The sequence below is a fragment of the Acartia tonsa genome, chromosome 7 (genome assembly GCF_053477335.1).
Source record: "Acartia tonsa isolate MP-2025a chromosome 7, ASM5347733v1, whole genome shotgun sequence".
Lineage (NCBI taxonomy): Eukaryota > Metazoa > Arthropoda > Copepoda > Calanoida > Acartiidae > Acartia > Acartia tonsa.
In genome coordinates, this window is record NC_137266.1 from 42,694,200 (window position 1) to 42,713,966 (window position 19,767).

Genomic DNA, 19,767 nt, shown 5'->3' on the forward strand with positions numbered 1-19,767 from the left:
TTCTGGGATCTTGCCAGATCAAGTATCAACTGTGGGGAATATCAAAGGATGACTCCATGCAAAATTTGAGCCTGATCCGGCCAAAACCGGCCGTGATTTTTTATAAAAAACCGTTTTTTTCCGGTTTTTAGGGGGTATCTGTAAATCGATTCAGCTGGAGCAAAACCGGTTAAAGATACAAAAAATTTTACTTCACATGAAATTTAGCCAATGCAATTGCCTACAAAAATGTACTTCATCATCAACTTGATTGGACAACTCTTTGCCCTCCTAAATGTCCATTAAAACCTCGGAAGCGGCAAAAATCGCCAAAAATCACAACTTCGGCGGCGAATAACGGCTAAACGGTCAGCCGGAGGCGAATCAAACATAAGTAAAGAAATGTCCGCCTCAAAAAGTTGTTCAACATCAAAGAGATGCTTGAAGTCTCTAAAACGACTCCTTCCTCTCCTTTAAGGGGAAAAACTGAAAAAACGTGATTTTCAAAAGTATGACCACTTCATGGGTGTGGGGGGGCACTGAACCCGTCACCCCAGGTTCACCAAATATAAAGTCTAGGCGGCCCACAATGGTGAATTTTAACCAAGTGAAAGTCTTGTGTCATTATCTCTTATGAGAAAAAAGTTATTAATTAATTAAAATTTCAAATTGTGATTTTTTGTTGGATTTCTTTGATGAAATGACAGGCCGGTCAATTTTTAGGCCATTTTTTGCGGTTTTTGGCCTGTCATGCCCAAACGGTTTGAGATAATCTCACGGGACCTTTTGCCCAACCTAAGTCTGGTTATTTGTGAGGTCTAGGGGAAAAAATCAGACTTACGCAAAAGATTATAATAATAATCTTTACACAGAAAAATGGCACAAGGTGAGGGTTTGAGGGGGCAAAATGAGCCAACCAGCGATTTTTGACGGTGCGCAGCGACGTCGTGCTTCATCCAATCCGGAATTTTTTCTTTCTTAGACCTCACAAATAACCAGACTTAGGTTGGGCAAAAGGTCCCGTGAGATTATCTCAAACCGTTTGGGCGTGACAGGGCAAAAACCGCAAAAAATGGCCTAAAAATTGACTGGCCTGTCATTTCATCAAAGAAATCCATCAAAAATCACAATTTGAAATTTTAATTAATTAATAACTTTTTTCTCATAAGAGATAATGACACAAGACTTTCACTTGGTAAAAATTCAGCATTGTGAGCCGCCTAGACTTTATAATTGGTGTCCCTTGGGTGACGGGTTCAGTGCCCCCCACACCCACGAAGTGGGCATACTTTTGAAAATCACGTTTTTTCAGTTTTTCCCCTTAAAGGAGGGGAAGGAGTCGTTATAGAGACTTCAAGCATCTCTTTGATATTGAACAACTTTTTGGGGCGGACATTTCTTTACTTATATTTGATTCACCTCCGGCTGACCGTTTAGCCGTTATTCGCCGCCGAAGTCGTGATTTTTGGCGATTTTTGCCGTTTCCGAGATTTTAATGGACATTTAGGAGGGCAAAGAGTTGTCCAATCAAGTTGATGATGAAGTACATTTTTTTAGGCAATTACATTGGCTAAATTTCATGTAAAGTAAAATTTTTTGTACCTCCAACCGGTTTTGCTCCAGCTGAATCGATTTACAGATACCCCCTAAAAACCGGAAAAAACCGGTTTTTTAAAAAAATCACGGCCGGTTTTGGCCGGATCAGGCTCAAATTTTGCATGGAGTCATCCTTTGGTATTCCCCACAGTTGATACTTGATCTGGCAAGATCCCAGAAAAGTGTAGTATATCTAGGGGGGGGGGGGGGGAGGTGCTAGGTGCCGTCTATTCCTAAACCGTAAGCAAAATGGACTAAAAATTGAGCTAGAATTTTTAAACTCGGTACATAAGCCTTGTAAAATAGGTACTACATCTAAATGGAAAAACATCAAAAAAAAATTATTTTTTGGTTAGCTAAGGATGGAAAAACACTGCGGAAATGGTTTTTTTTAGGCCTTTATTGTCTATTTTTATGTAGAAACTTACTTTTAATTTTTGGGTGTCCTGCAAGGGATAAGCTTGTTTTACCTAAACTAACCTACAATTTTAAAATTTTAGATTTTTTCCATTTATATGTTGTACCTAATGGAATAAGCTTATGTACCAAGTTTCAAATTTCTGGCTCAATATTAAGTCCATTTAGCTCACGGTTTACGAATAGACGGCACCTAGCAACAACACCCCCCCCCCCCCTAGTTATTGTAGTATTAAAACATCAAATTATCTGACCTTATAAACTTTCTAAAACTTTTTAGAAGCGCTTCATCTACTTAACTCCATTATAATTACCAGAGAGAGAGAGATTAATTTAAATTGAATTAATAACAATCTCACTATATAGGCTATCACTGATAACAACATTTAATGTTTGCTCTTATTTAATTAAGAATCATTTTCTTATTCTATGTTATGTTACTTACTTTAATTTTCTTTACCTACTACTTACTTTGTAACTTTAAAAAAAGGTAAGTTCTAACATATTTTAAGTTGAAATTTTTTTGAATGATATATATTTTAACATTAAGATTCCTTTGACAATTATTCTTTAATATTGTCAAGCTTTACAGGGAAGCTTAACAATATATCTATGATCTTACCATTTAGAAACACATCTCATATTCTTCTTATCCTTGGTGTCACAATAACTCAGAATTTCCCCAATTATCTCTGGAGGAAATATAATCAAATTTCCAGCACCAGCCTAGGAAATAAAAGTTTTAATATTGAAAAAAAGTAAAAAATCAGTCATTTTCATTAAGGTTTGGGCCGGAAATCCGGCCAACGCCGCCAAAAATTAAGTTTGAGATTTCTAATATGAGATTCTCATATAATTAAATATTCATCTCATGATATTCAAAATAAGAAAATTTAAAAGTACGTTTTTTTGTTGTATTATATTATTATAAAAGATTGTATTGCCGGTCATCCGGCCGGATATTTAAAATGGCCGGATATTCTATTATATTTTGGCGGGAAACGGTGGTTTCACCAATTTCTCTTCACAGTTCAACATTGTACCTCTTTAAAGCGACTTTCATTCCAAATTTCAATGCTGTAACTCTTTTTGAAGTTGAATTCCTGTAGTTTTCGTTTCAAAAAGTGTCACAACCGCCCCCCCCCTTTTTTTAAATCTTCAAACCTGATTAATCTTTTCTATTACTTGATCAGTTACAGCCTTCTCTCTTGCCTCTAGATTCTAAAAAATAAAAATATGTGTAACTAATGAGATAAGGTTACAGGTTTGGTACCAATTATAAGATACTAGCGGCTAAGCTCCTAAAAGCCTCTGGGGGCACTTACGGTTGGCGAGGAAGTTGACCCCCACCCCCATATTCATAGTGTAAGAAGAAATATTGAGTAATCTTTTTTAGATTTCTCATAGGAGAGTGGATAGTGATACCCTCCTCCAAAATGATTAAAAACATTCCCTGGACCTAAAAGAACCTTCACTCTAATGGAAAACTATATCGGTTCAGTGGTCAGCGAGATTCTTAGCTACAGAAATTTTTTTTTATATTTTCAGCAAGAAGAATTACAATTACAGGATGGCCAAGATAAACAAAATTTCATAAAAACAGACAAACATACATCCTACTATTTGGTCAGTAGACATCCAAATACTACGTAACATGTAATAATGATCATAATCAAAAAACTTTTAAAGATATATCTATTCTTTCTATTCAATCTTTTTACGACCTATTGAAAAAAACAAAGAAAAAAATTCGTCAGAATTTGAGACCTAATAAGCTTCTTAAAATTACATTTCACAAAAAACCATACCTATACATTGTTGTAGTCAATGTAATAATGAACAACTTTGCTATTATGTTTTTATCTAACATTTGATAGAAACATGTAGAAAAATATCATTTTTTTAAGTTAGGTAATAACAAACCAACTCCACCTGGCCTTGCCCTCCAAGTTAGTCTTAACTATTTGGGTGAACAGGGAAATAGTTCTCTTTAGCTCAAAGTGAAAATGTTATTATAATATTAATACCTCCTTTGCTGGGCTAAGTGTTGTGGGGCTTTCATCTAAACATCTCTCTCCTTCCTTGGAAGACATTTCTTTTCTTTCAGAGTGTCCTATCCTTCTTATCTTATTCTATCTGTTTATGTTTCAGGGTAGGTATTATTTTCATTAACCACAATCTCGTCTATCTCCCTGCAAATACATGTTAGAATTGTCCTATAGATTTAAAACTTCATGATGTTTCCTAAAACAGTATGGTATGATTTAGGAAACGTAGTAACTCTATAATTGTTGCCAGAAACGTCTGTACATCCATCTCAAATATGCTGATTTTTAACTTTTTAACAACAACTTTATGTATGATATAATTATCCTATAATTGGCTTTGTCTTAAGAGTGAGACGATGGATCATTTTGCAAAACAGTTTCCTGAGATGTAGTTTCCCTATATTTAACAAAATTGGGATTTGGCTTCTAGGTTCAGGTGCTTCTAGCTTCCAGGTTATCTCTTGAGGGGTAAAAATAAAAAAAAACTATTTTTTTTATAGTTAGAGGTCAACTTATAAAACAAAATATGCATCTTTTATCTTCAAATATGTAAATAACATTCAAAAAGATGAATATTCTGTTTTTAAGTTGACTTCAAATTCTTCATAAAAAAATTTTTTTTACCTGTCCAGAAGCAACCTGGAGGCCTGCAGCACCAGACCCTGGAGGCCAAAAACAAATTTATTTTAAATATAGGGAAACCACATCCAAAAAGGAAACTTTTTTGTCAAATAACCTATCCTCTCACTCCTAAGACAAAGCCTATAACCACTGTTTACGCAAACATGTCAGAACTTCCCCCTTTATTATATAACCGTGTGATAAATAAACTTTTGCCTTTCATAGCATTAAACAATAATTTTGTCGGGATTTTTTAATACAGCACTTTAAACTCAACAAAACATTTGATACTAAATCAACAAAAATCACTCATTCTTACCAATTTTTATTTGATTTAGGTAATTGGTGAAGCTTAAATCTTTTTGCTCATGTTACTATACTAAGAGTAACCAATAAACTCATTTGGTTTTGGACAATCTCTTACCCTTAGCTGGCTTCTTCTTTATGGAAATGCAAATTACCTATTATTTATTACTAGACATTTTTAATTTCTAAAATATATATTAGAGAATGTTTAACAAAAATATCTTTACTTTTATTATTAAAAAAATATCAAAATACCATAAAAAATGCATTATTTACATATTTTAATATGAAAATCAAGACAATTATAATGGGACAAGGGAGGAGAAATCAACAGATGCGCCAAATAAAAATTTGTATCATAAATTTTCATGTAAAAGTTTCATATTTGCACATTAGTAATTCTTTAATAATCCTTAATATTTTTCTCCATATCTGGCTTGAAAAAGTTTCACATTATTGCACACTTTATAAGTAAAAACTCTCCCCCCCCCCCTTTCTTATTTATTTACAGTGGCTAATAAAGTGCCAATAAACCTGGAAACTAAAGTTGACAAAATACATACTTAAACAAAATAATTTTCTATAATGCAGTACACCAAAATAAGAGTTGATAATGTTATTTAATATCAAATATGAAAAATAAAATCTTAAGCTTTGATTTTTTGTAACAAATGACCTTACAAAGAAATATCTCTTGATCTCCGAGTGCATTTGATTAAAAATAAAGTAGTGAACTTCATGAACTTCCAGATTCATAATTACATTTACTTAATATATCCTTAGTAGTACTCTTATTACAACAACAACAAAAACATGAAAAGTTGTAATTTTAGATTCATCACATTAATTTAAACTAGGACAAACCTCTTTTGAACAGATTAGAAATTATTAAATGCTTTTTTAGTTAAAATTGCAGATATTGCTATGCTAAAAAAATATTTTACTTGTTTGGGAGGTGAAACAAAAAAGAAACGAAACTTGTAACTTTGCATGAAAGTCAAAATTATTATTTATAAATTTTATACTTTAAAAAAAAAGAACTTATATGTTTATAATAACATTCTGATAATAGTAGGAAGTGAAATAATTGAATGTAAAATCACTATATGAAGAATAACCTCAGATAGAATTATTATGAGGCAAGAGCTTTAAGGTTTAGCTTTAAGCTTCAGATTGTGTAACTCTTCTCTAGATTTTCTTATATAAGTATGTTTAAAAAATGTTTCGTTCCAGAATTCTTCTATATTTCTACCAAAAGCTTTGAAAAATTTAAGTTCCGAGGTAGCATCACCACCACTCAGATAAAGACGTTTCAGCCTTGGCATCTCAACAACTGGGAGGGAAGTATTGCTAAAGCTAGCTATATCCAATCTTAACTCACATAAGGTATTCTTGTTTTTCTTTAAGGATAGTGCAATATCACTAGGTATTATGAATAATTCAAGGTATTGTAGATTTGGTATCTTTACATCTCCAATATCACCATTTCTAAACTCAACGTTTAACTTCAACTTAGTAATTGTATCCTTGTTATTCTTTATCAAGGATAGAGCAACATCACCAGGTGTACGTAATAATTCGAGGTATTGAAGATTTGGTATCTTTATATCTCCAATATCACTATGACTAAAGTTAACATGATCCAATTTCAACATATTAATTGCATCCTTGTTACACTTGATCAAGGATAGAGCAACAACACCAGGCACTCTTGATAATTCGAGGTATTGAAGATTTGGTATCTTTACATCTCCAATATCACTATGTGTAAAGTTAACACTATTCACAATCAACTTTGTAATTGTATCCTTGTTATACTTGATCAATGCTAAAGCAGATTCACCAGGTGTTCTCACTAATTCTAGATGTTGTAGCTTTGGAAATATGAAATTATCTATTTGATCAATGTCTTGTCTGATATTACATAGTGACAAATGAATAATGTTTTCTCTGTTAACTGAATTTACAAATGTGTTCACAATGTTATTATCAACATAATCAAGTGCTAAAGATTTCAGTTTAGATAGATGAGGCACTTGTACAGAACTGTTGGGTATCTTTAAATACGTAATACCAAGATGTTCCAGCTTGTGACCATACCTGGCCAAGATTGCCTCACAAATATTCTTATGTAAACCCTTATCAACACCATAAAAAGGAATATTTAGAAAAGAAATGTCTAGCCTTTGAATATTTGTGAATTCCAGATGAGGCTGCAACAATATCTCTGGATCATCCGGATTAAGTTCAATCCCCAGTGAGAATATTTTCTCCTTATAGTTTGTAAATATTTCCTTTATTTGGGTAGATGATACTGAATTTCTATCTAACTGTAGATCCAACCTTACATCTGGCCCATATGACCTCTTTATTGCATTTGAAAGAACTTCAGATATTTGAGAATAATTACTTTTATCAACATCCTTGATTGCATAGGTGTCAAATAAAGATTTTAGTTTCTTGGAAGCAGTGGAAACCACAATGAAACACCTAAATTAAAATATGGGTGAAAAAAATTAAATTCTGAAAAAAGTTACCTACACAACATTTTACACTTAAATCTCTTTCTAGCTTTTTAAAATAAAAAACAATCATATTAACAGACACATCTATATTCTACTACTTAGAAAGATAAACATCCAAGTACTGTATAGACTGACTGAAAAGACTTTATTATAGCCCATCAAAACTCAATATCATAAATGACAAAAGCTCCTAGATCTTTAGCTTCAGACAAGAAAAATGGTACTACTTTATATTATACTAGCAGTTGCACCCCTAGCATCTAGGGGCTCTATTTTTGAAGGAATATGGAAGGGCACAAAAATAGCCTAAAATATCCCAGGATATAAGAAGCTTCAATATATAGGAGGACCATATCGGTTCAGTGGTTAGCGAGATCATTCGCTAAAGACAATAAAATCTTACTACTTTATACAATAGGAAGATAGATTTTTATTTAATTACTGCTTAAAAAGACTAAAATATTTTCTACTGCTTTTAGACAAAAATTATACAGACAGACACAAATACATCCTCCTACTTTAGAAGATACAAATAAAATTACTGCACAGAAGGACTTGATATTTTAATAAGTAATAAAATTTGTAAAATGGACAAAGCTAGATAAAAATACCCCCTCTTCTTGTTTTTATAACACAGAAAACTATCCAAACATTTAAAAGTAAATAGTTAGGCAAAGCTTTCCAGAGATGATTAGGATTAGGATAAAAATATTGAATCATACCAATTAGAGACGCATCTCATTTCCTTCTTATCAGCTGTAGAACAATAGCTCATAATTTTGCCAATAATCTCTGGAGGCAAGTCCTGGAATCCTCTAGCAACTGCCTAGAAATATACCATAGAGAAAATAATAAAAGAGAGGAATCGAGGTATTTGGGGGACTAAAATAGGCAGTGGGCCTATAGGCCTATATTGAGCAATTGCCGCGCTGAATTTTTATTGTTATTCCGCCACTTTTCAAAATGGGAATATTTTAAAATTAGATGTAATTTCAAGACAATTATAGTTGCTGTTTGAAGCATACATCTGATTTTTATAGGATGATATAGAAATATTTTGAATTATTATCCATTTTGATAAAACCTATTGAAAAAATATAAAATTATCATTATTAATTTCTAATAACTTTGCTACTGACTTTAATCATTACACACATTATTAGTTTGTAAGATTTATTTTGCTGTCTATCTAACTTTTATTTATTAATAAATAAACGTTTTTCCAAATTAATTTAAACATTTGATTGTAAATGATAATAGTCAGTTTTTCATTGCCATCTAGCTTTGGATAAAGAACTAGAATATCAAAGTGTTCATCTATTATTATTTTGTCTGTATTTTTCTTGTTTTGGATTTTTGTCACTAAAGGGCCAAACCCTGAGGGCTGAATAAGATCACTTGAAAATGTTAAAAATATTGTAAAAACGAGTATTGTCTTAGAAAAAACGTAGATAGCATTACAGATTATTCACTAATTAAGATTATTCAGTTTTCAAATTTTTTATTTAATATTTAGCCTTAGTTTTTATGTAAGTCTTTGAAGTAGACAACTAACGAAACTGGTGGCTTAGAGCTGAACTATTAATTTTTTATTAGTAAACATTTAAAAGTTTTATTATGTTAGTTAGATTTAAATATTACATTTAGGCTAATTTAAAAAAAAATTTCAATCTTAAAAGAGTTATCCTCCTATTTTTAAACTAGGCGAAGCATACTTTCCTGTCAAACCAGCACCTCAAGCGGCTATTTGTTTTTTAATATTCTAAATCAATCTTTATTTTAATTATTTTCCTTATAAGTTTATTTTTAAAAACCAATAAATTATAGAATAATAATAAAATATATTATATTTTTTTTTTACATATATAGTATAGGTTATGATTAAAATGCAAAAAGCCACTAGATGTTTCACTTAGTAGCAGACGAATTATTTTAATACTTCCCCCAACAATTGTTACAATGAAAAAGGGGTGAGTATTCATGCTCTCATCCTTTTTCCTTATGAAATATACAAATATTTTAATTAAAAAAAGCATTAGATATTGTATATAATAAAAGTAAAAAAATCTAATAATTTTTGCGCATTTATGTGCTGTGCACTGTGAGCTTATATTTTACTAGCGGCTTCACCCCTAGCCTCTAGGTTTTAATGCGTTTGATCAACCCATTTTTCTGTATTTGGTATTATACTTTTATGACTTTTTTTCAATTTAGAAAAAAAAAATTTTTGGGGGGAGGAGGGGTCAACATCACCACTTTTTATATTTTAGTTTTAATACGACACAAAAAAAATTCAGGGGGATGCAGTGGTATTCTTATTTTTTGGAGGGGTTTATCGAAGTGTCCCACTCCCCAAGAAAATAGCTTAAAACCATCAGAAAACCAGTTTTGTTGATAAAAAAGAACTTGTGAAAAAATCTATGAATTTTAAGGCTGCTAGCGGCCAAACGGCTGAACGTACAGATCATACCCGCACACAATTTTAAGCGGAATAAGAAGGCCTACAAATAATCTGAAATAGCCAAGATCCATTGATGCACAGAGAAAGCTTCACTGAAGAAAAAACATGTAAAATAGGTCTTTTTTGCGCATTTCTCTGCACTGCGAGATGATTATGCATTATTGATATATGGCTATTTGTAGGCCTTCTTATTCCGCTTAAAATGGTGTGCGGGTATGATCTGTACGTTCAGCTGTTTGGCAGCTAGCAGCCTTAAAATTCATAGATTTTAGGCAATATTCGTTACCAGCAATATTTTACCGTAAACTGCAGTAGATCCCAAAATTTTATAAAAACAGACAAACATATATCCTACTATTTGGTCAGTCGACATCCAAATACTACAATTAATAATGAATTGATCATACTCAAAAAAATTAAAGATATATCTATTCTTTCTATTCAATCTTTTTACGACCTATTGAAAAAAACAAAGAAAAAAAATTTGTCAGACTTTGAAACCTACCTAATAAGTGTTCTAAAATTTCATGTCACAAAAAATCATAAACATTATTGGAGCCAATGCTATAATGAACAGCTATTATGTTTTTTTGTCATTCGATATGGAGAAAAATATCAATTTATGAAGGTAGGTAAAAACAAACCGACTACACCCAGCTTTACCCTACAAGTTAATCTGAACTATTTGGGTGAACAGGGAAATAGTTCACTCTAGCCTAAAGTAAATAATGTTATCATAATATTACTACCTCTACAGCTGGGCTAGGTGTTATGTGGCTTTCACCTAAACATCTCTCTCCTTCCTTGGAAGACATTTCTTTTCTCTAAGAGTGTCCTATCCCTCTTATCTTATTCTTTCTGTTTATGTTTCAGGGTAGGTATTATTTTCATTAACCACAATCTCATCTATCTCCCTGCAAATACATGTTAGAATTGTCCTATAGATTTAAAACTTCATGATGTTTCATAAAACAGTATGGTATGGTTTAGGAAACATAGTAACTCAATAATATAAAATTAGAAATGTTAAAAAACAGTGATTATTGGCTTTATCATAAGAGTGAGACGATAGATAATTTTAAACAAGGAAGACAACATCCATAAAAGCGAAGCTCTAAAACGGTAGGACAAACGGACATTAACACTTGTATAATGTAAGAACTGAATAATCAGAATGCGAATGTATAAGAGTCAAAGCAAAATTGTGAGTAAATTTGTTGAAAACAATAATGATTATGGACATACTTACATTTTTAGGACTTGATTATAGAGTTGCTTCGCTTATAATATTGTACTTTGTTGTCCCAGGAATCAGTATACCAAAAATCAGACCAATCGGATAATTAGGTCACATACAAATTTGTTGTTAAAAATGTAACGGACATTCTGGTAATTATTATAGAGTTGCTACGCTTTCTAACTCGTACCTAACTATTACAGGAATCACCATGCAAAAATTGAAATCGATAGGACAATTCTAACATGCCTAAATGAACGAAAAAAGCTATTTTAAAAAGTAAAAAAATCAACATGTTTAAAATGGACGTACGGACATTTTGGTAATGATTATAGAGTTGCTACGCTTTCTAAATCGTACCTAACTACTAAAGGAATCACCATGCAAAATTTGAAATCGATAGGACAATTCTAACATGTCTAAATTAACGAAAAAAGCTATCCGTGACGGACGGACGGACGGACAGACCGACCCAAATTATAGAAAAGCTTTGCTTTTAAAAACAGCTTCCTTTAGAGATGTAGTTTCCCTATATCTAAAAAAAATAGGGTTTGGCTACCAGGTTTAGGTGCTGCTAGCTTCCAGGTTGTCTCTGGATGTGTAAAAATAAAAAAAAATAAATAGTTAGAGGTCAACTAGTAAAACAAAATATGCATCTTTTATCTTCAAATATGTAAATATCATACAAAAAGATGGATATTCTGTTTATAAGTTGACTTCAAATTCTCCAAAAATATATTTTTTTTTTTTTACCTGTCCAGAAACAACCTAGAGGCCTGCAGCACCTGAACTTAGATGCCAAATTCAAATTTATTTTAAATATAGGGAAACTACATCACAAAGGGAAACTTTTTTTGTGATAGATAAACTTTAGCCTTTCATAGCATTAAACAATAATTTTGTCGGAATTTTTTTAATACAGTACTGTAAACTCAACAAAACATTTGATACTATTCCAACAAAAATCGTTCATTCTTTTCAATTTTTATTTGATTTAGGTAAATGTTAAAGCTTAAATCTTTTTGCTCATGTTACTATACTTTAGAGTAACCTAGTATATTTAACCCTTAAAAAATTGGGGGGCGGCATCCAATGCCTAGAGGTCTAAATAATTTTGTGCACTGTTTGATAATGAATCTCCGACTGAAAGTGGGTCTAAATCAATTTTTGCTTCCTTCACCCTTTTAATTAACAACCCTTGTTTTAAGGTCCTAATTTACTTAAAAATTTCAAAAGGCTGCCATTTTCTTATTTTTGAAGCTAGAAAAACAATTTTTTCAGAAAATGTTTAGGTATCTTTATGTAAATTTTATAATAGGAATCTTAAAACATAAATTTCGGCGAAGGCAGCTGTACTTGGCTGCGGGAAAACAGCGGCGGATCAATATGAACTTTTTAATATGTTATGTAAGAAAAGCTGAAGTTCAAAAGAGGACTATCCACGAACAAGAGCAAGTGATTCTAAGCATCTTCCAGCATTGAACCATAATATTTTTTTAGTAAATATACTAAGTTTATGTTTAATATTTGCTTTATTGACTAAAAAGTTAGGTTTCACCATGGTTTTATAAAAAAACTTTGAAATGTTAAAGCATTGTTTGGTGCAATATCATCAAATGTTTTGATGAGTTCAAACTGTTGTTTAAAAGCTTTGACACAAAATCAATTATTGTGATTAAAAATGTATATTTAAAAAAAAGGGTTGGTAACTCCTTAACAGTTTAATTAATATACTTTAGCAATTTACAACATTTGATGCTTTTCTGCAGTGTTATTTTATTTTGTCCTTTGAACTTGAACAAAGTATTTGATGATATTGCTTTACATTTCAAAGTTTTTTTCATATAAAACCATGGTGAAACCTAACTTATTTCTGGAGACCTGGAGGATCAGGACCTCGGGAAAATTGCAAAATCAGGAAATTGACTTGAAGACCTATTTCATAAAAGAATTTCCTACTAGAGTATATTTTGGCGAGATAAAAAGCTTTGTTCTAGTAAAAAAATTGTTTTGCTCTTTGCCTGGATGACCCTGCCAGGTTTGCTGGAATCCTGTGCCCGTCAGGATGGAGATATTCAAAAAATTCCAACTCTCAGTTATGTGTCATACCCTTATTAAAAAAGTCACTCAGTTATAGCCCTCTATCTTTCATACACAGAAAATGAGATAGAAAAAACCGGAGGGGGGAGTGCCTTCCACGCCCCCCCCCCCCCCACCCAACCGTTAAGGGTTAATAAATTCATTTGGTTTTGAACAATCTCTTACCCTTAGCTGGCTTCTTCTTTATGCAAATGCAAATTATCTGTTATTTATTACTAGACATTTTTATTTTCTGAAACATATTTTAGAAATGTTTAACAAAAATATCTTTACTTTTATTATTCAAAAAAATATCAAAATACTATAAAAAAAATGCATTATTTACATATTTTAATATGAAAATCAAGACAATTATAATGGGACAAGAGAGGAGAATTCAACAAATGCACCAAATAAAATTTGTGTCATAAATTTTCATGGAAAAATTCCATAATTGCAGATTAGTAATTCTTTATTAATCTTTAATAATTTTCTTCATATCTGGCTTGAAAAAGTTTCACATTATTGCAAACTTTATAAGTAAAAACTCACCCCCCCCCCTTCCTTATCTATTTACAGTGGCTAATAAAGTGCCAATAAACCTGAAAACTAAAGTTAACAAAATACATACCAAAACAAAATAATTTTTATAATGCAGTACAACAAAATAAGAGTTTATAATGTTATTTAATATCAAATATGAAAAATAAAATCTTAAGCTTTGATTTTTTGTAACAAATGACCTTACAAGAAATGTGTATTGATCTCTAATTTGATCTGATTAAAAATAAAGTAGTGAACTTCATGTACTTTCAGATTTATAATAACATTTACCAAATATATCCTTAGTAGTACTCTTATTACAACAACTACAAAAACACGAAAAGTTATAATTTTAGATTAATCCCAATAATTTAAACTAGGACAAACCTCTTTGGAACACAGAAGAAATAATTAAATGCTTTTTTTATTGAAATTGCAAATATTGCTGTGCTAAAAAAAATAGTTCACTTGTTTGGTAGGTAAGTGAAACAATAAAGAAATAAAACTTATAACTTTGCATAAGAGTCAAAATATTATTTATATACTACTGATTAAAAACAAATATGTTCATAATAACTTTCTGATAATAGTATGAAGTGAAATAGTTGAAAGTTAAATCACTGTATGCAGAATAACCTCAGATAGAATTATTGTAAAGCAAAAGGTTCTTTCTTCAGCTTGTTTAACTCTTCTCTAGATTTTCTTATATAAGTTTCTTTTTGGTAATCATAGAACCAGAGTTCTTCTATATTTCCACCAAAAGCTTTGATAACTTGAGGTTCCAAGGTAGCATCACCACCCAACAGATAAAGACGTTTCAGCCTTGGCATCTCAACAACTGGGAGGGAAGTATTTATAGGGTCAATTGTAATTAGTCTTATCTCACATAAGGTATCCTTGTTATTCTTGATCAAGGATAGAGTAACATCACTAGATATCATTGATAATTCGAGGTATTGTAGATTTGGTATCTTTATATCTCCAATATCAATATTTCTAAAGTTAACATGAACCAACTTCAAACTCTTAATTGTATCCTTGTTATTCTTGATCAAGGACAGAGCAACATCAACAGGTATACTCCATAATTGAAGGTATTGAAGATTTGGTATCTTTATATCCACAATATCAATATTTCTAGAGTTAACAGCATTCAACTTCAACTTTGTAATTGTATCCTTGTTACACTTGATCAAGGATTGAGCAACATCAACAGGTATACTCCATAATTCAAGGTATTGAAGATTTGGTATCTTTATATCTCCAATATCACTTAGTCTAAAGTTAACATTATCCACCTTCAAACTCTTAATTGTATCCTTGTTATTTTTGATCAAGGATAGAGCAACATCACCAGGTATATATAATATTTCAAGATTTGATAGATTTGGTATCTTTATATCTCCAATATCACTATTTCTAAAGTAAACACCATGCACCTTCAACTTTGTAATTGTATCCTTGTTATACTTGATTATAGCTAAAGCAGATTCACCAGATATTTCTCTTACTTCTAATTCCAGATTTTGTAGCTTTGGAAATATGAAATTATCAAATTGTTCAATGTCTAGTCTGATCCAACATAGTGACAAATGAGTAATATTTTCATTGTTTACTGAATTTACAAATGTGTGCACAATGTTATTATTAACATTACCAAGTGCTAAAGATTTTAGTTTAGATAGATGAGGCACTTGAAGTACAGTATTGTTGGGTATCATTAAATACTTAATACCAAGATGTTCCAGCTTGTCACCATACCTGGCCAAGATTGCCTCACATTTATTCTTATGTAAACCATCATCACAATGAAAAGAAATGTCTAGCCTTTGAATATTTGTGAATTCCAGATGAGGCTGCAACAATATCTCTGGATCATCCGGATTCAGTTGTATCCCCAGTGAGACTATATTCTCCTTATAGCTTGTAAATATTTTCTTTATTTGGGTAGGAGATACTGAATATGCATCTAACTGTAGATCCAACCTGACTTCTGGCCCATATGATCTCTTAACGGCATTTGAGAGAACTTCAGATATTTGAGGATAATTTCTTTCATCAACATCCTTGATTGTATAGGTGTCAAATAAAGATTTTAGTTTCTTGGAAGCAGTGGAAACCACAATGAAACACCTAAAATAAAATATAGGTGAAATATTTAAAATACTAACATATTTTTCCAAAAATTAAACTCTGAAAAAGTTACATAACATTTTACACTTATATTTCTTTTTGTCCTTTTTTAAATAAAAAACTATCATATTAACAGACACATCTACATTCTTCTACTTTGAAAGATAAACATCCAATTACTGCATAGACTGACTTAAAAGACTTTATTATAGCCCATCAAAACTCAATATCATAAACGACATAAGCTCCTAGATCTTCAGCTTCAGAAAAGAAAAATTGTACTACTTAATACTATACTAGCGGTTGCACCCCTAGCATCTAGGGGCTCTATTTTTGAAGGAATATGGAAGGGCTCAAAAATAGCCTAAAATATCCCCGGATATAAGAAGCTTCCATATATAGGAGGACCATATCGGTTCAGCGGTTAGCGAGATCATTCGCTAAAGAAAATAAAAGCTTACTACTTTATATAATAAGAAGATAGATTTTCATTGAATTACTGCTTAGAAAGACTAAAATATTTTCTACTGCTTTTAGACAAAAATTATATAGACAGACACAAATACATCCTCCTACTTTAGAAGATACAAATCAAATTACTGCACAGAAGGACTTGATATTTTAATAATAAGTAAAAAAATTTGTAAAATGGACAAAGCTAGGTAAAAATACCACCTCTCCTTGTTTTTATAACACAGAAAACTATCTAAACATTTAAAAGTAAATAGTTAGGCAAAGCTTTCCAGAGAGGATTTGGATAAAAATATTGAATCATACCATTTAGAGACGCATCTCATTTCCTTCTTATCATCTGTAGAACAATAGCTCATAATTTTTGCAATAATCTCTGGAGGCAAGTCCTGGAATCCTTTAGCTACAGCCTAGAAATATACAAATATTTTAATTCAAGAAAGTAAAGGTACCTACAATAGGTCTAATAACTCAAAAATCCAATAATTATTGCGCATTTATGTGCTGTGCACTGTGAGCTTATATTTTACAAGCGGCTTCACCCCTAGCCTCTAGGTTTGAATGCGTTTGATCAACCCATTTTTTTTGTATTTGGTTTTATCCTTTTAGCATCACCCCTTTTTAAATTTTAGTTCTAATAAGACACAAAAAAAATTTCAGGGGGGGTGTGGTATTCTTATTTTTTGGGGGGTTTATTGAAGTGTCCTACTCTCCAAGAAAATAGCTTAAAACCATCAGAGAACCAGTTTTATTGGTAAAAAAAAGAACTTGTGAAAAAATTTGGTCCAGTAATTTCCTTGGTGATTTTTAATTATCCCTTAGAGCATCTATATTTATGATAATTTAAGCCAAAAATATAAAATTTTGCTAAGATAATCTGAATTCTAAAAACAAAAATACATTTTTTTTAGAAACTATTGTTTTAGATGTCCTTGGGTCAATTCAAATGTCTTTTACAAATAGGCAAATATGTTTTAACAAAACTTTAATTTTTAGAAATTAGTTAAAACTGCAAACATTGGTCTTAGTTCCACCACTCCACCCCCCACACCCTCACCTAAAGTAAATTACCCACAGCAATTTATCCCCCTCCCCTCAACAAACATATAATACCCCCCAACGAAGGTTGGACGTCCTTGACTACAAACCTGATTAATTTGAATTCCATTGGGATTTACTTGATTAGTTAGAGCCTTCTCTCTTACCTCTAGCTCCTACAAGTAGAATATTTGTATAAATAATAGTTGTATGTACATTGAATATGGTGTAATCTATGCTAAGGGAGCCTAAATCAAAGTTTTGATTTATTTTCTAAATGGCAAGAGTAGAAAAAGATGGTATGCTTCTTACAAAATAATTTAGATAGTTCTTTTCATATTTTCTTAGGAAAAACTAAGGTTTTATGGAAACCAGTGTTCAAAAGACTATCTATTTGGAAAATGTAATGACTAATACTTAAAAATGTAAAAATATCTAAACCTTATCTGCTTGTTTCAGCGTTTTGGCTCTTTCATACAAACTTCTCTCTCTTTCCAGCAGAGACATTTCTCTTTCTTTTAGAGTCTTATCTCTCTTATTTTGAGCTTTCTGTTTATTCTTCAGGGTCTTTTCTTTCTTCACCACTTTCTCTTCTCTCTCCTGAATCTCAGATTCTCTCTCCTTGTGACTTTGTAACTCAGTCTCTAACTTATTATTCCTGGCAAGCACAGTTCAATTGAAATACTGTTTAGCACATATTCAATATCATGGTATTCTTTTAATTTTACTAAATCATTTACAAATTAATAATTAGAAACAAGTTTTATTATCTTGTTTTCTCAATTGTATTTCGAAATGTCAAAGAGAATGGGAGTTAAAATCTTCAACCATTAGGTCTATTTCCCAAAATCGAACAAAAAGTTGGAAAAGTAACGGCTAACAGATCAGCCATTTAGCCGGTTTATTTTTGGCTATTTTTAGGAAAAATCTATCATTAATTAGGTAGGAATCAATTTTTTGAAACATATTTTTGCTTTAACTTAGTGGAATGATACCAAAACACTTTTTTAGATTTCTAGTATCAGCAGCTACCGACTAGAACCGGTCAAAAGTGTCTGGGGGTGGCAACAAGAATGATGTGTAGATAGGGCTTTGACGGATTTGCCCTGAAAATAGCCAAAAAATGGCTTAACGGCCAGCCGTTACTTTTCCAACTTTTTGTTCGATTTTGGGAAAATATTACCTACCAAGGATTACTCATGTTACATAACAAAATTCGGATTTTTAGTGACATTTGCGCATTGATTATGAGATTTTAGAAAGATATCTCACAAAGACTAAAACATGTAACCAAAAATATAAATTTCGAACATTTAACGAACAATAATTTTAAGTTTTATCCTATTATAGAAAGTAGTAAGCGTTTTTTGTCTGTCCCGAAGGATCTCGCTAACCGATGCACCGATATTGTTCTCCTTTACAGTGAAGCTTCTTATAGGTCCTGGGAAGGTTTTAAAATATTTTTTACTCTTTTGAAACTCAAAGGGGGGAGGCGGATGTGACACTTTTTGAAACCAAAACTAAAAGTCAAAGGAACTCAACTAAAAAAATAGTTACAGGTCTGAGATTTTGCATGGCAGTTGCTTTATAGGGTTACAATATGGAACGGTTGCGCCGCCGTTTCTTCACAGTTCCATATTGTACCTCTATAAAGCAACTGCCATGCAAAATCTCAGACCTGTAACTCTTTTTTTAGTTGAGTTCCTTTGTTGACTTTTAGTTTTGGTTTCAAAAAGTGGCACATCCGCCTCCCCCCTTTAAAATGGGATGAGGTCAACTTTTCCCCTTACTACCTTAAGTGCCCCTAGAGGCTTCTAGGGGCCTAGCTAGCCACTAGTATATCTTAGAGAAACTAAAATTTATAGAACATCCTATGAATTTTTGAAATGAGAATTATATAAAGATAATTTTTTTTCTTCAAATATTATTGTTTATTTAAAATCCAAGTAATACAATTCATTCTTCATTTGCTTAGATGATATCCCCAGACACAAGATTGGCTTATGGAATAGCTAATACAACAACACAATTTTTCTCAACTTAACAACTCTTTTACATGAATATTATCCTTAACATTCTACTTTATTATTAATTTAACTGTGCCTGTTGATGAGATCCTGGACATATTCTGGAACTCCTTGCAGGTCACTCTGGATCCTGTGCAGAATTTCAGGTACATCAGACATTTTATATATTCTGAAATTAATATTTAATTGTGATAATAATATCACTGGAATGGCTGATGACAATGTAGAGCAAGTTCCCTTCGGATGGACCAGTTTCAATTCTCACTAATATTATTCATTGAAGGGC

The 19,767-nt window shown here is 31.6% G+C and overlaps 3 protein-coding genes across 8 annotated transcripts in view; all 3 read right to left on the bottom strand.

Moving 5' to 3' along the window:
• The window catches only part of LOC145323799 (general transcription factor IIH subunit 3-like), a 23,189-nt gene extending 18,034 nt beyond the window's left edge, over nt 1-5,155 (bottom strand). For 2 of the 5 annotated variants that reach the window (XM_080166357.1, XM_080166353.1), the window contains exons 1-5: nt 5,086-5,149; nt 4,665-4,702; nt 4,020-4,184; nt 3,157-3,213; nt 2,615-2,718 (exon numbers count right to left, since the gene is read on the bottom strand). In XM_080166357.1, coding sequence (XP_080022483.1) covers nt 2,615-2,718; nt 3,157-3,213; nt 4,020-4,085 — 227 coding nt within the window. In that variant the 5' untranslated portion in view covers nt 4,086-4,184; nt 4,665-4,702; nt 5,086-5,149. Of the gene's footprint in view, nt 1-2,614; nt 2,719-3,156; nt 3,214-4,019; nt 4,185-4,664; nt 4,703-5,085 lie in introns of all 5 variants that reach the window. The other 3 variants (XM_080166355.1, XM_080166356.1, XM_080166354.1) reach the window with 3 other exon arrangements.
• LOC145323798 (uncharacterized) lies at nt 5,148-13,524 on the bottom strand. Of its 2 annotated transcripts, XM_080166351.1 has the most exons (4): nt 13,456-13,524; nt 10,703-10,867; nt 8,215-8,318; nt 5,148-7,457 (listed from the first exon to the last, which is right to left on the bottom strand). In XM_080166351.1, exons 2-4 carry the CDS (start codon nt 10,766-10,768, stop codon nt 6,116-6,118), a joined length of 1,512 nt encoding a protein of 503 aa, XP_080022477.1. In that variant the 5' UTR covers nt 10,769-10,867; nt 13,456-13,524; the 3' UTR covers nt 5,148-6,115. The 2 variants fall into 2 exon arrangements, with proteins under 2 accessions (XP_080022477.1, XP_080022478.1); XM_080166352.1 differs by lacking the exon at nt 10,703-10,867.
• Nucleotides 13,519-19,660, bottom strand: LOC145323796 (uncharacterized). Its single transcript, XM_080166343.1, has 5 exons — nt 19,558-19,660; nt 17,896-18,112; nt 17,565-17,630; nt 16,723-16,826; nt 13,519-15,945 (listed from the first exon to the last, which is right to left on the bottom strand). The coding sequence occupies exons 1-5, from the start codon at nt 19,638-19,640 to the stop codon at nt 14,460-14,462; spliced, it is 1,956 nt and encodes a 651-aa protein (XP_080022469.1). The 5' UTR covers nt 19,641-19,660; the 3' UTR covers nt 13,519-14,459.
• Nucleotides 19,661-19,767: the final 107 nt, after the last annotated feature.

Coding starts and splice junctions, on each gene's coding strand:
- LOC145323798 (XM_080166351.1), bottom strand. CDS start 10,768: ATGTCTTCCAAGGAAGGAGAGAGATGTTTAGGTGAAAGCCACATAACA. Junction 8,319..10,702: donor CACCTAGCCCAGCTGTAGAG/GTAGTAATATTA, acceptor GTATATTTCTAG/GCAGTTGCTAGAGGATTCCA. Junction 7,458..8,214: donor ATGAGATGCGTCTCTAATTG/GTATGATTCAAT, acceptor ATTTTAATTTAG/GTGTTTCATTGTGGTTTCCA.
- LOC145323796 (XM_080166343.1), bottom strand. CDS start 19,640: ATGTCTGATGTACCTGAAATTCTGCACAGGATCCAGAGTGACCTGCAA. Junction 18,113..19,557: donor GTCCAGGATCTCATCAACAG/GCACAGTTAAAT, acceptor TGTGCTTGCCAG/GAATAATAAGTTAGAGACTG. Junction 15,946..16,722: donor ATGAGATGCGTCTCTAAATG/GTATGATTCAAT, acceptor ATTTTATTTTAG/GTGTTTCATTGTGGTTTCCA.